This window comes from Scyliorhinus torazame, chromosome 19 (genome assembly GCF_047496885.1).
Source record: "Scyliorhinus torazame isolate Kashiwa2021f chromosome 19, sScyTor2.1, whole genome shotgun sequence".
NCBI lineage: Eukaryota > Metazoa > Chordata > Chondrichthyes > Carcharhiniformes > Scyliorhinidae > Scyliorhinus > Scyliorhinus torazame.
Window position 1 is genome coordinate 129,412,711 of NC_092725.1, and position 15,774 is coordinate 129,428,484.

The following is a 15,774-nucleotide window of genomic DNA, read 5'->3' on the forward strand; positions in this document are numbered from 1 at the left end:
TATGGCACTGTGAGTCTGTACTATGGAACTGTGAGTCTGCACCTATGGCACTGTGAGCTTGCACCTATGGCACTGTGAGTCTGTACTATGGAGCTGTGAGTCTGTACCTATGGCACTGTGAGCTTGCACCTATGGCACTGTGAGTCTGTACTATGGAGCTGTGAGTCTGTACCTATGGCACTGTGAGCTTGCACCTTTGGCACTGTGAGTCTGTACTATGGAGCTGTGAGTCTGTACCTATGGCACTGTGAGCCTGCACCTATGGCACTGTGAGTCTGTACTATGGAACTGTGAGTCTGTACCTATGGCATTGTGAACCAGTTGGCTGGTTTAGCTCAGTGGGCTAGACAGCTGGTTTGTGATGCAGAAGAAGGTCAGCAGCCGTGGGTTCAATTCTCCCTCTGTGTACCCGAACAGGAGCTGGATTGTGGCGACTAGGGGCTTTTCGCAGTAACTTCATTGCAGTGTTAATTAAGTCTACTGGTGACAATGAAGATTATTTTTTTATTTACCTATGCCACTGTGAGTTTGTACCAGTAACACTGTGAGTTTGTGTGAGTTTATACCTGTAGAATTGTGAGTTTGTACCGGTAACGCTGATTTAGTACCTGTAGAATAGTGATTTTTTTTTTTTGTACCGGTGATAGCGATTTAATACAAGGAAGCAAAGTTTCCTGGTTTCTGTTCCCTTCCAGATGTTTAGGGGACGCGCGAGGCGGTGAGCTGGTAAATCAGTAACTGGCCGCCAGGAGGAGAGTTGCTGCGATTATCCATTCCCAAACATTCCGGGTTACGGGTTAATAGCCCTGTCCAGATTTACAAAGCAACTCAGTGACTCGACCAACGATCAATTTTTTTCTCTCTCTCTGCGGAAAGTCAGCAGAGAATTTTACACACTCGCAATTCAATCACCTTGAGCGGAATGACAGAGCTGGTTAGAAATGGGCTGGAGAATGGAAAGTGAATGGAGCAACACACGGGCTGACTGGTCAGTTTCCAACTTTATTTTTAAATGTGTCGGTATCCCGATTAACTGTAAAAAGTTAGAGGTGTTTTTGTTTAGTTACAATGACGGATTGTTATTTTATCTGTCAAATAAAACTTCAAAGGCATGACTATTCTTTTTATGGTGACAATTTTGTTCCTGGCTTTTTAATAAGTGACAGCGTAGAATCTTCATTACAGTCACTTGTAACCCAACTTGTTTAAACTCTAACCCGAACTTTGAAGCACCCGAAGTTTCTGAACACTGACATTAAACCCAAAACAAGAATAATGGGCGGGATTCTCCGTTCTGGAGAAAGTGCCGACGCCAGCTTAGTATGTGTGGACTTTCACGACAGGAATTTCAGCACCTATCCCTCACCAATCCCGGTACCGGTGAGGGACTAGCACCGGGTCCCGCAGATCGCGGGGAAAGCGGCCGGAGAATGGCTGGGTCCCGGGTCGCGTATGCGCACGGCTGACGACCTACACCATGGCGCCGGCCGTGCGCAAAACCTAACCTGCCAACCGCATCCTCACCCCCCCCTCCCACCAGTCCCGCCAGCCCTAGCAGAACCCCCACCCACGATCAATTGGACAAAGACGATAGTTGAGTCCAACTGAGGCTTTATTGCTATCAGATGTGTCGCCTCCCACAGCAGCTGGCGAAATGGCTGCTAGCTGGAGGACACGCATATTTATACCCCGCCTCCTGGGCGGAGCCAGCAGGCAGAGACTACCGGCGAACCTGTAGTACAGGTCCTACCGTACAACACCTAATACAGGTTCAACAGTGGTTTACCACACCCAGCCAGTGGCACGGATCCCGGCGGACTGTGGCGGTGCTGGGCACAGACCGCAGCCAGCACGTGGGCTGAGACCACATATGTCCCGGGCTGTCGGGAACTCGGCCCATTGGGGTCGGAGCATTCTGGGTGGGCTGGCCGATGACACGCCAACGGCGCTGAAACGGCACACGGCGAGCATCACAATGGCGCCATTTTGGAGGTGGCGGAGCATGGCGGACTTGCGTCAAACTAGCGCCGGCCCCGATTTCGGCGTCAGAAATATTCTCCACCCGATCATGATTTCGGCATCGGGCTACGGGGAAACCCGTCCAACATTTCTCATAACTAATGCAGAATTAGATTTGTTTTTAATTCATTCATAAGATATGGGCATTGCTGGCTGGGCCAGCATTTATTGTCCTTGCACTGAAGCCATTTCGCAGGGAAGAGTGAACCACACTGCTGTGGGTCTGGACTCACATGTAGGCCAGCCCCGGTTAGGATGGCAGATTTCCTTCCCTAAATGACGTTAAAAAACCAGTTGGGCTTTTACCAGAATTGATTCACAGTCAATCATTAGACTTTTAAAGGGCAGCACGGTGGCACACGCCTTACGGCACCGAGGTCCCAGGTTTGATCCCGGCTCTGTGTGGAGTTTGCACATTCTCCCCATGTCTGCGTGGGTTTCGCCCCTTACAACCCAAAGATGTGCAGGTTAGGTGGTTTGGCCACGCTAAATTGCCCCTTAATTGGAAAAATGAATTGGCTACACTAAAGTTACAAAAAAAAGAGAAAAAAAGTTATTGGACTTTTATTCCAGATTTTAAGTGAATTCAGATTTCAGCATCTGCCGCAGTGGGATTCAAACCCGGATCCCCAGAACATTAGATAAAAGCAAACTACTGCAGATGCTGGAATCTGAAATAAAAACAGAAAATACTGGACAATCCCAGCACGTCTGACAGCATCTGTGGAGAGAGAACGGGGCTGACGTTTCGAATCTGGGTGACACTTGTCAACGATTTGTCAAATGGCCCTGAGATTGTCTAGCATTTTCTGTTTCTGTCCCCAGAGCATTATCCTCGGTCTTTCTATGATGAGTGCAGTGAAAATACCACTGTGCCACGGGCTGCCAATTTAGGAGCATCCAGATAAATATAGATTCCATTTATTTATATTGTATTGCCACTCTTTAATATTGAGAAAATCCACAAACTCAAAGAAATGGCCTTTTGGAGCAATAATTTAGAGTTTAACTTTGAACTATCAGCAAAGTTGTTCTGTGTATATCGTTCATTTAATTTTGTGACATTTTACTCCCGACCCTTTTTACGATGACAGGGGTGGTCTGGTTGTGAAACACAACGATGGGGTCAACCCTTGAGCTTCTTTCAGAATGGCCAGAGAAGATTCTGTTAAATGCCTGCGCTGCTCGCTTTATGCTTTGAATGTCCTTTTCTGGGTGAGTACAGATTCTTCTACTTCTTCCCACAGCTCACAGGCAGCAGTTGCCAAACTGCCTATGCAAACCGTGGGTTGCAAATTACATTAGATAGTTTCTGGAAAATTGAGTAAAATTGCAACACGACCAACCAGTGGAACCTTTCCCCTCCCCACTCCTGAACGGATCGATTTTCACTTGAACTTTGGATGTTCCTACGGGAAATGTTTGTTTCTGATAGTTTGAGTGACATTCTAGCAGTGTGCTCCAACAGTGATCTTGTTGTTATTTACATTATAGTTAATGTTTGCAGTGTCCTGATACCGTTGGTCAACAATTCTCAGTAGCATTTTGTGTAACTTAGAACAAATAAAATTTGCAATTCAAAGTCAGTGTTTGTAATAGAGCCACTTTTACCAGGCACATCAAAATGTCTTATTATAACAATTAAGCTTCGACTCACTGAATTTGAGTTGATTGGACCAACTAAATTTCCAAAGGTTAGTGAGACAACTTTAGCGAGATGATATTTTGTGTAGATTCTCAAGATTTTATCAGAAAGTAAAGGAATTTGGGGGATTAATTAACAGTCACCTAATCTGCATCGCATTCTGCAAATGTACATCTATGATTTGTACGATTTTACTCTTCGTGACTATATTTGTTGGTCATCTGCAATGAGAATAGAAATCTTTAAAGGGAAACTATAATACACATCAAGGAGAAAGGAACAGAAGAGTATGGTAAGAGGGTTAGATGAATCAAGGTAGGAAGAAACACAAAGACAGCCTCAGACTATTTGTGTTGAATCACAGAATCGTTACAGCGCTGAAGGAGGCATTCTGCTCATCAAGTCTGCACCAGTTCTCTGAATCAGCATTGTAAATTTGTACGATTCCCCATAGCCCTGCGCATTGTTTCTGTTCAAGTAAGCATCTAATGCCCTCTTGAATGCCTCGATCAAACCTCCCTCCACCCCACTACCAGGACAGTGCATCCCAGACCCAAACCACTTGTGCGAAAAGTTTTTTTCTTCTTTTACGAATCACTTTGAATCTGTGCCCTCTCGTTCTAGATCCTCTCACAAGCGGGAACAGTTTCTCCCTGTCTGCTCTGACCAGCCCCCTCATGATTTTGAACACCTCTATCAAACCTCCTCTGATCCGTCTTATTATCCCCAAGGAGTCCCAACCTCTCCAATCTATCCTCATAACTCTCATCCCTGGAGCCATTCTTGTAAACCTCTTCTGCACTCTCTCCAATGCGTTCACATCCTTCCTATAGTGTGGCGCCCAAAACCGTGCACAATATTCCAGCTGAGGACCAACTAGTGTCTTTTGCTCTGATTAGTGTCTTTAACCTAGCCTGTTTGTGTCCTGTATATTCCATGCGATTTATGTAGCTGAACCACAACATTGAATTGGGAATGTAATTACACATTTTAAATCAACATAATATTGGAAAATAGCTTTTAGAATCTTTCTGAAATTTAGTTTTTCATAGCTTAACTTTGTTCTTAACACTTCACCATGTACTTTAAAATTCTGAGTTATTTTTGGTATTAGATAGATTGTACATCTATAGTCTATAATGCCTCTATCGTGTTTGTAACAGAATTTAGAACAATGTCATTAGTGTCCTGTCTTTCTGATTTTGCTGCCTGAGATCCTAAACAAACCAACATCATTATGGATAAAGGGATGTTGAAATCGGTTTTAGCTCTTTATCACTTCCCAAAATTAACAGATATATGTGAGATCAAGCTCCAGCCCACTTGAGCACCAAAGTCAAGGCTGACACTCCAACGCTGAGGCCGTGCTGCACTATCAGAGCTGCAATTATTCAGACATTGAACTTAACACTCCGCTTCCTCAGCTCAATGTAAAACATCCCATGACATCATTTTGAAGACAAGCAGGGGAGTTAACCAGCTGACTGCCTTGTCGGCTTTTCCTGCCATATTTTAAAATTCTTTGAAACAAAATGGAAGGGGTTGGTCTCACTATGTCATGCTGATAGGGCAGACTCCAATTGAGCATGCCCCACCCGCAACTTAGGTTTTCTAAAGTTCGGGGTTCCCATTTTTAAAGGATGTTCCAATTTAAAATGATTGAAATAAAATCACAAAGAACCCATGGAACCCCGCTCCCAACCCCACCCAATGCACACAGGACTCCCACAGGGATCCTCCCCCAACCTGAGCCTCCCCAGTGGAAGCCTCCTCCCGGAAGTGCTCCCTGGCACTGCCCCCTGGCACTGCCGTTCCTGTTCACTACCCAGGCACAATCAGGGGGCAGTGCCATGGGGCAGTGGCTGGGCACTGCCGTGGTACTATCCAGGCATAGCCTGCTTCCCCCTGAAGGCCGTGTGTACCTGTCTGCCCATGACAGGCTCTGCTTACCAGTTTCCTGTTTTACAAAATGTGTTGTGAATCCCACTGATATGAGGTCCTGCCAGTGGAGGGAGAATTCGTCACATGAGGGGGGCCGATACAGCAGGGGTGCCCTCCAAGTATATGTTAATGTATCACAATGGGGTTCCCATCATTGCATGGCGGGAATCCCATTATGTCACTGGCGTGGAACGGGAACAATCGAGCAGGGAGACCCTGCTGGCGTGAAAACCGTTTTGGGACTCCCCCTCAATTCTCCAACCCTGGCACCATTCTCGTCCACCGAAAACAGGGGACCGCCCCAGTGTCTACACATCAAAAAAATGCAAGTCTTTCTTTCCTTTAGAACTTTGCTCACTGCCAACCCTAACTGCAAAATAATAGAACACAATTTTCAGCGGCTTATAAAGAAGGTGAATGACATCTAACTCTAAATCTTACAATGAAATACACTGAAAAGAAACCCACACTGATCTGCAGCATCTATGTCTACATATTTGTAGAAGAGAGACAATTGTGTGGCTGAAAGCTGATAAGCAGTAATGATGGGAAACCTGTCGAGCAAAAAGGAAATTGCTGCACAGTTTTAAATAGTTGCCTGCAGAATAGTAAATAAAAGACATGCATATTTTACAGCTGATGTCAGTTTGTGTTCTGGGTGTGTCTGCATGGATGAGAGATTACCTGAATAACGTGCTTGTGTTAACAACAGAAACCAGGTATGTATAAACTAAGCACTGGATAAATTCCATCAGTGCAATTACTTATTTGGTTTGTCAAACATGAAATGTAAGTGCATGTTTACAGTGTGGTAGATGCCATCCAGAAACAACTTCTGATAAGGCCAGACTCTGCAATCCTCGTCAATGACTTCCTTTCAATAAATTCTGATATTTAAAATCAAAACTCACAACCTGTAATTTTATGGTCATTTGGGCAAGGTTTCTTGTCTTCGTTTAGTTCAGGGCCCCCTTGTTAAAAGTTGACCACCGACTTGAATTCTTCCATGCAACTAAACATCTTTAAAACATCAGATTGCTTTTGGCTACTAAAATGCATAGCAGGCCACGTTTCTGAGACAACTTTCATTGGCAGTATTCATCTTTTTTGAGGTGCAGTTTGAAGATATAAAATGTTCATAATTATGATTCATGACTTAACCCATAGCAACTGATGATATCCCATTATGACCTGACTGTTTTTATAAATGTGGTTCCAAACATGCTAAAGGTGAAATAAGGGTCTAAGTTACTGTAGCCCTGGGACTTATTTTGCGTTTTTTAAAAAAAACCTAAAACAATTTGGGAAATAATTTTCATAAAGGTTTTGATCAAGTTGTCCTGTGTTTCAGTACAGCAACTTATTTTTTAAAGTTAAAATGGAAAATGTTCTGATTTGTGCTAAGAGTTCAGCATCAAATAGTCATAGATTGTCTCCAATCACACCACAAGTAATATTATAATAGTCATCATATCAAGAAATATCCTGCAGAGGCAGGAGATTTGAATTAAAACCGCAAAGTTTTGGAAAATCTCGACGGGTTTCTCTGAAGAGAGAGAAAATCGGAGCTCCGAAGAAAAGTCACAATGGGCTTGAAATGTTAACTCTGGCCTGAATTTTGTGCTTGTTGATGCGCACACATGATCGGCAAGCCTGGAACAGGCCGCAATGTCTGCTTCCGCCCGCAAACATTGGAACAATGTGATTGCACTCTAATGAAATATGCCCAGTCACTGGCCCAGCAGGGCTGCGTCCAATGGTGACCCGGGGGTGGGATAAAATGAACCCAGGCAGCCCCCTGAAGGTGGCCAAGAGTTGGGGAGGAACCTAACTGAGCTGGAAAGTTTGGCATACATTATGGCCCCAGCACACGGTGGGCACGGCAGGCGGGATGCCAGATGCCAGATGCAGGCAAGATGTGGTGCGCAGCACATGGATCCAGTGCTGAAAATGGTCCAGTGATCTTCTGCGCTCTGCAAGGATGAGTATCAACTTGGCACGGAACTGAGGACAGCTTCATTATCATAACATGGGATTGTGACGTAAAGATCTACAGCATGATCAACGTGAACCGATCTCTGTGTTTACTATTTAATCTCAATGAATTATTTTTTGCTAAACAGTGATTTCTGTACTAGGTTAATGTGCTCCTCTGGACCAGCTGAAATCAGTCAGGACGCAAGTGAAATGGGAGTGGGGGTGTGGCAGATGGGGAATTGGGGACAAGAAACGGGACAGCCCAGGCCTACCTGCACATCCCCATCCCAACCTCGATTCCCTTCCTGTTAGGGCCTTTGCTAAGTTCCTTTCCTCACCCACTACATGTAAAAGTGGCAAGGGAGTAGGGCCAAGTCCCAAAGATCGCAGCAGATTTCCTTCCTAGACCCTGTGTCCCAGAGGAAAGATGACATTTGGCTCAGGGAAGCAGTGGTAATGCTCCAGTTTCTGTTAATAGAAAGAGAGGTGCTAGTGAGGCCTCCTGTCCCTTTAGTTTGGATCCAGCAGTTGCCTTTCTTGATTTCTGCTTCTGTCTACAGCATTGGGATTCTCTGGATTTTTGGGTCTTTTGCCCTTTTAAAGTCCTCATCTGAGATTTTCCAATCTCACAGCGGCAAGTTCCCTCTCTGCAATATTAATCCTAGCGAGAGGCTATCCTCATCCTTACTGACCCTGATCCAGTAAAATAGGTTGGGATCAGCTGGAATTGTGCGAGGATGTTCTAACCTATTACTGCTCCACCCAGAAAGGACAATCAAGCTCATTGAGTCCAATCGTGAGAGAACTAAATTAATGTTACCAAGAAACAGGAATGATGTTGTGTCAAATGGACATATGAAGAGCTGATGACGATAGTCCCTCTTTTAGTTGTTCAATTCTCAGCAATCATGCAAATGTCACAAATGACATTTGATTCCAGACTCCAGACACTGGGAACTGAGCTGTGAGGGAGCAATGGGGAGGAGTGGAGTATCCAGATTCCAGACGCTGGGAGCTGAGCTGGGAGGGAGCAGCGGGCAGAGCGGAGTGCCCAGACTCCAGACACTGGGAAGCTGAGCTTGGAGGGAGCAGCGGGGCAGAGCTGAGTGCCCAGACTCCAGACACTGGGAGCTGAGCTGGGAGGGAGCAGCAGGCGGAGCGGAGTGTCCAGGCTCCAGACACTGGGAGCTGTGCTGGGAGGGAGCAGCAGGGAGGAGCGGGGTGCCCAGACTCCAGGCACTGGGGAGCTGAGCTGGGAGGGAGCAGCGGGGCAGAGCAGAGTGCCCAGACTCCAGACACTGGGGAGTTGAGCTGGGAGGGAGCAGCGGGGCAGAGCAGAGTGCCCAAACTCCAGACACTGGGAGCTGAGCTGGGAGAGAGCAGCGGGGCAGAGCAGAGTGCCCAAACTCCAGACACTGGGGAGCTGAGCTGGGAGAGAGCAGCGGGGCAGAGCAGAGACTCCAGACACTGGGCTGAGCTGGGAGGGAGCACTGGGGTGGAGCAAAGCAATCCATACTCCAGACACCAGGGGCGGGATTCTCTGATCCTGAGGCCAAGTGTTGACGCCGTTGTGAATGCCATCGCGTTTCTTGACGGCGTCAACATGGCCTCAGGAGCAGCGATTCTGACCCCTACAGGGGGCCAGCACGGCACTGGAGAGACACACGCCGCTCCAGCTGCCGAACCCAGCGTCAAATGGGCGGTGGGGTACTGCGCATGCTCAGTGCGGCCGGCACTAATGCGCGCATGCGCAGTGGGACCGGCGCGATTGCCGCGCATGCGCAGTGGATCCCTTCTCTGCACCGGCACCCACACAATATGGCGTAGGGCTACAGGAGCTGGCGCGGAACAAAAGAGGCCCCCAGCCCGAGAGGCCGGCCCGCCGATCGGTAGGCCCCAAGCGCGGGCTAGGCCACAGCGGAGACCCTGCCCCGGGGTCGGACCCCCCCCTCCCACCCAATCAGGCCGCCCCCGGATCCATTAACGCCGAGGTCCCGCCAGGTAAGACCAGGTGTGAACGCCGCCGGCGGGACTCGGGTATTTTGTACGGCTGCTCGGCCCATCCCGGGCCGAGAATCGCCGGGGGGGGGGCCCGTAGAGCGGACCCCGGCTCTCCGGAGACTCGGCGGACTGGCGTCGGGGCGGCGTCGCGTGATTCGAGCCCGTCCCGGCGATTTTCCGGCCCAGCCTGGGCTGAGAGAATCCCGCCCCAGCGGTGGGATTCCCTGTCCCGGCAGCGGCCAACTCGTTTGACCAGCTTAGAGCCAAATTTCAGCATAGAAAAGTTGCGTGGTAGCATCACTACTTGACCATCAATTAGAGGCACAGCGGCGTATCCGCGATGCTGAGTGTTACCTGGAGGTCAAATGTTTAGACCTGGTCACCCCACAGCTTAAGGAAGTGCAGTTAGAGAGGGAATGGGTGACCACCAGACAGAAAAAGGGCTGCCTAATGGACCTAATAATGGACCTGGCTTCCTTAGGGAAGGAAGCCAGGCAGGTAGAAGTGTCAGTGGGGGAGCATTTCGATATAGGGACCATGGGCGAAATTCTCCCCCAACGGCGCGACGTCCGCCAACTGGCGCCAAAAACGGCGCCAATCAGACGGGCATCTTTGGCGGCCTAGCCCCGACATTGAGGGGCTAGGCCGACGCCGGAGGGATTTCCGCCCTGCCAGCTGGCGGAAATGGCGTTTTTTGCCCCGCCAGCTGGCACGGAAATGCGGCGCATGCGCGGGAGCGTCAGCGGCCGCTGTCAGTTTCCCGGCGCATGCGCGGGAGCGTCAGCGGCCGCTGTCAGTTTCCCGCGCATGCGCAGTGGGGAGAGTCTCTTCCGCCTCTGCCATGGTGGAGGCCGTGGCGGAGGCGGAAGGGAAAGAGTGCCCCCACGGCACAGGCCCACCCGCGGATTGGTGGGCCCTGATCGCGGGCCAGGCCACCGTGGGGGCACCCCCCAGGGTCAGATCGCCCCGTGCCCCCCCCCCCCCCCAGGACCCCGGAGCCCGCCCACGCCGCCTGGTCCCGCCGGTAAATGCCAGGTTTGATTTACGCCGGCGGGACAGGCAATTTCTGGGCGGGACTTCGGCCCATCCGGGCCAGAGAATCCAGCGGGGGGTCCTGCCAACCGGCACGGCCCGATTCCCGCCTCCGCCCAATCTCCGGTACCGGAGACTTCGGCGGGGGCAGGGGCGGGTTTTTACGGCGGCCAACGGCCATTCTCCGACCCGGCGGGGGTTCGGAGAATGACGCCCCTGATCTCGGTAAGATTTAAGGTAGTTATGGAAAAGGACAAAAATGGACCAGAAATAAAGGGGAAGGCTGATTTTAATACAGGATCTGAGAGCTTGGTCAGTAGTGATGCTACCAAGCAACTTTTCTATGCTGAACATTGAAGCCCTCTAACCAGAGTTCAGTCTGTGCCCTTGCCACCCTCAGTGCATCCGTCAAGTAATTATCATCATGGAGGAGGAATGATTCATTAGCTGAGGGGAGTGGGGACCTTCATTAGCATCTGGAGAGGTTACTGTTGTACAGAAAGTTTTGTTTTCATTGCGATAATTTTAAAAAGTAAATGTGATGCTCTTTGGGTACCATTAACTCAGGATCAATGTTCTTTTGCAGGCTGGAAGAAGCATTCATTCTGACATATTTTCCAGTGATCCACCCCATAATGGTTGCTGTGTGCTGTTTTTTAATCATAGTTGGAATGTTAGGCTGCTGTGGAACAGTAAAGGGAAATCCGTTGATTCTTGCTTGGGTACGTATGTTTTTAGTGAAGAATACTCTGAAACTTAGCTAAGTGACTGCTCATACAGCTCATGGCTAAAATATTGGGTTGAACTTTCCTGACCCCCATGGTGGCAGATTTGGGGGCAAGGGAAGGGGAAATGGAGGCAGCCGTGTCAGGCTGGCTCCCCGATGTATTCCCACCCTGGTGGAGCTTTCCTGTTCAATGGTCTGGGAACTGTATCGGCTGCTTGTTCAACATGGCAGTGGGCACAAAGGTCTGCACCTGTGGCCCGGGTAATCTGACTGGAGGGATTTCTGTCCATTCTGGGGGACCTACTGACTCTTACCCCTTTGAAGTTTTCATTCAGATATTCGCCATCAAAATCACTGACGTGCTTCAGCAGTGCCCACCCTTGCCAGTGCAGCTGCCAAGTCTCCAGAGCTGTTGCCCATTGATTGGGACAGAAGACATCAGGGGCTCACTGACTGTAATTCACAGGATGACCAGCTTGGAGGCAGCCGATATGGAGGCGGATTGCTGCACCAGTCTCACTGCTGGCAAGTGCCGGGTCGGAACCCCCATTTGGTCCTGGCATCAGGATCTCAAAGGCCACAGGAATATTTAGCCCTCGATCTTCCCTTTTTGCATTTGACGCAGTGCTTGCGTAGAAGAACTAACATTGCAGGTTAACAGTGCCGATCCTCTCAATGCGATTTAAGGATTGAGAAATAAGCAGAGGATGAACTGTGAAGAAGGGTGACATAGAGTGGGCGAATTCGAGTACAGAAAGATAAATAGAAAGAAAGACAGGACTAAGAGGACAAAAATAACTAGACAGAAATTAAAAATATGAAAAATTCAATATTTTAAAGTTTCCACCAATTCTCCAACTGAAGGAATGAGGCACCACCTATATAATTGTTCACTATCTGGGCAAGAGTAGTTGATTGATAGTTATTAAAAATTGTCATGTAGTTAAAAGAGAACATGCATTAATTAACTTTCTGTGTCAATGGACAATCAGTGTCCAAATGCAGCAACTTCACAAAATGCACAGAAAGGTTGTTGGTGAAGTGTCATTTTCGCCAAGCTAAAGGTTTCCCAGCTTCATTCATCCAGAAACTCAGGGTGATTTGCAATTCCTGGGCTATCACTTCCTCACCACAGGTTGCTGGACAATTTACATTATTAAAAATGTATTCATGGGATATGGATGTCGCGGGCTAGGCCAGCGTTTATTGTCCATCTCTAATCGCCCTTGAGAAGGTGATGGTGCTCTACCTTCTTGAATGACTGCAATCCATGTGGTGTAGGTATACCCACAGAGCTGATAGGGAGTGAATTCCAGGATTGTGCCCAGCAACAGTGAAGGAACGGTGATATAGTTCATAGAAGTTCATAGAAGTTACAGTGCAGAAGGAGGCCATTCGGCCCATTGAGTCTGCACTGACTCTTGAAAAGAGCACCCTTTCCAAGCCCACACCTCCACCCTATCCCCATAACCCAGTAACCCCACCCAACACTAAGGGCAATTTTGGACACTAAGGGAAATTTAGCATGGCCAATCCACCTAACCTGCACATCTTTGGACTGTGGGAGGAAACTGGAGCACCCGGAGGAAACCCACGCACACACGGGGAGGATGTGCAGACTCCGCACAGACAGTGACCCAAGCCGGAATCGAACCTGGGACCCTGGAGCTGTGAAGCAATTGTGCTATCCACAATTCTACCATGCTGCCCTTAAGAACAAATAAATCTACACTGTATCATTTTACCGTAATCCATGTACCTATCCAATAGCTGCTTGAAGGTCCCTAATGTTTCCGACTCAACTACTTCCACAGGCAGTGCATTCCATGCCCCCACTACTCTCTAGGTAAAGAACCTACCTCTGACATCCCCCCTACATCTTCCACCATTCACCTTAAATTTATATCCCCTTGTGATGGTTTGTTCCACCCGGGGAAAAAGTCTCTGACTATCTACTCTATCTATTCCCCTGATCATCTTATAAACCTCTATCAAGTCGCCCCTCATCCTTCTCCGTTCTAATGAGAAAAGCTCTAGCACCCTCAACCTTTCCTCGTAAGACCTACTCTCCATTCAAGGCAACATCCTGGTAAATCTCCTTTGCACCTTTTCCAAAGCTCCCACATTCTTCCTAAAATGAGGTGGCCAGAACTGTACACAGTACTCCAAAGTTTTGTACAGCTGCATCATCACCTCACGGCTCTTAAATTCAATCCCTCTGTTAATGAAAGCTAGCACACCAGAAGCCTTCTTCACAGCTCTATCCACTTGAGTGGCAACATTCAAAGATGTATGAACATAGACCCCAAGATCGCTCTGCTCCTCCACATTGCCAAGAACTCTACCATTAACCCTGTATTCCGCATTCATATTTGTCCTTCCAAAATGGACAACCTCACACTTTTCAGGGTTAAATTCCATCTGCCACTTCTCAGCCCAGCTCTGTATCCTATCTATGTCTCTTTGCAGCCGACAACAGCCCTCCTCACTATCCACAACTCCACCAATCTTCGTAACGTCTGCAAATTTACTGACCCACCCTTCAACTCCCTCATCCAAGTCATTAATGAAAATCACAAACAGCAGAGGAAGCAGAACTGATCCCTGCGGTATGCCACTGGTAACTGGGATCCAGGCTGAATATTTGCCATCCACCCCCACTCTCTGACTTCTATCGGTTAGCCAGTTTGTTATCCAACTGGCCAAATCTCCCACTATCCCATGCCTCCTTACTTTCTGCAGAAGCCTACCATGGGGAACCTTATCAAATGCCTTACTAAAATCCATGTACACTACATCCACTGCTTTACCTTCATCCACATGCTTGGTGACCTCCTCAGAGAATTCAATAAGACTTGTAAGGCAAGACCTACCCCTCACAAATCCGTGCTGACTATCCCTAATCAAGCAGTGTCTTTCCAGATGCTCAGAAATCCTATCCTTCAGTACCCTTTCCATGACTTTGCCGACCACCGAAGTAAGACTAACCGGCCTGTAATTCCCAGGGTTATCCCTAGTCCCTTTTTTGAACAGGAGCACGACATTCACCATTCTCCAAACCTCTGGTACCACCCCTGTTAACAGTGAGGACGAAAAGATCATTGCCAACGGCTCTGCAATTTCATCTCTTGCTTCCCATAGAATCCTTGGATATATCCTGTCAGGCCCAGGGGATTCGTCTATCCTCAAGTTTTTCAAAATGCCCAACATATCTTCCTTCCTAACAAGTATTTCCTCGAGCTTACCAGTCTGTTTCACACTGTCCTCTCCAACAAATTGGCCCCTCTCATTTGTAAATACAGAAGAAAAGTACTCGTTCAAGACCTCTCCTATCTCTTCAGACTCAATACACAATCTCCCGCTACTGTCCTTGATCGGACCTACCCTCGCTCTAGTCATTCTCATATTTCTCACATATGTGTAAAAGGCCTTGGGGTTTTCCTTGATCCTACCTGCCAAAGATTGTTCATGCCCTCTCTTAGCTCTCCTAATCCTTTTCTTCAGTTCCCTCCTGGCTATCTTGTATCCCTCCAACGCTCTGTCTGAACCTTGTTTCCTCAGCCTTATATAAGTCACCTTTTTCCTCTTAACAAGACATTCAACCTCTCTTGTCAACCATGGTTCTCTCACTCGACCATCTCTTCCCTGCCTGACAGGGACATACATATCAAGGACACGTAGTACCTGTTCCTTGAACAAGTTCCACATTTCACTTGTGTCCTTCCCTGACAGCCTATGTTCCCAACTTATGCACTTCAATTCTTTCTGACAACATCGCATTTCCCCTTCCCCCAATTGTAAACCTTGCCCTGTTGCATGCACCTATCCCTCTCCATTACTAAAGTGAAAGTCACAGAATTGTGGTCACTATCTCCAAAATGCTCCCCCATTAACAAATCTATCACTTGCCCTGGTTCATTACCAAGTACTAAATCCAATATTGCCCCTCCTCTGGTCGGACAATCTACATACTGTGTTAGAAAAGCTTCCTGGACACACTGCACGAACACCACCCCATCCAAACTATTTGATCTAAAGAGTTTCCACTCAATGTTTGGGAAGTTAAAGTCACCCATGACTACTACCCTGTGACTTCTGCACCTTTCCAAAATCTGTTTCCCAATCTGTTCCTCCACATCTCTGCTACTATTAGGGGGCCTATAGAAAACTCCTAACAAGGTGACTGCTCCTTTCCTATTTCTGACTTCAACCAATACTACCTCAGTAGGCTGATACTCCTCGAACTGCCTTTCTGCAGTTGTTATACTATCTCTAATTAACAATGCCACTCCCCCACCTCTTTTACCACCCTCCCTAATCTTATTGAAACATCTATAACCAGGGACCTCCAACAACCATTTCTGCCCCTCTTCTATCCAAGTTTCCGTGATGGCCACCACATCATAGTCCCAAGTACCGATCCATGCCTTAA

At 48.0% G+C, this 15,774-nt stretch overlaps 1 protein-coding gene across 1 annotated transcript in view; it reads left to right on the forward strand.

The window, feature by feature from the left end:
* The first annotated feature begins 811 nt into the window (after positions 1-811).
* The window catches only part of tspan12 (tetraspanin 12), a 49,530-nt gene continuing 34,567 nt past the window's right edge, over positions 812-15,774 (forward strand). The window contains exons 1-4 of the mRNA XM_072485226.1: positions 812-988; positions 3,114-3,234; positions 6,242-6,324; positions 11,202-11,337. Of these exons, the coding sequence (XP_072341327.1) occupies positions 3,169-3,234; positions 6,242-6,324; positions 11,202-11,337 (285 nt within the window). The 5' untranslated portion in view covers positions 812-988; positions 3,114-3,168. The remainder of the gene's footprint in view (positions 989-3,113; positions 3,235-6,241; positions 6,325-11,201; positions 11,338-15,774) is intronic.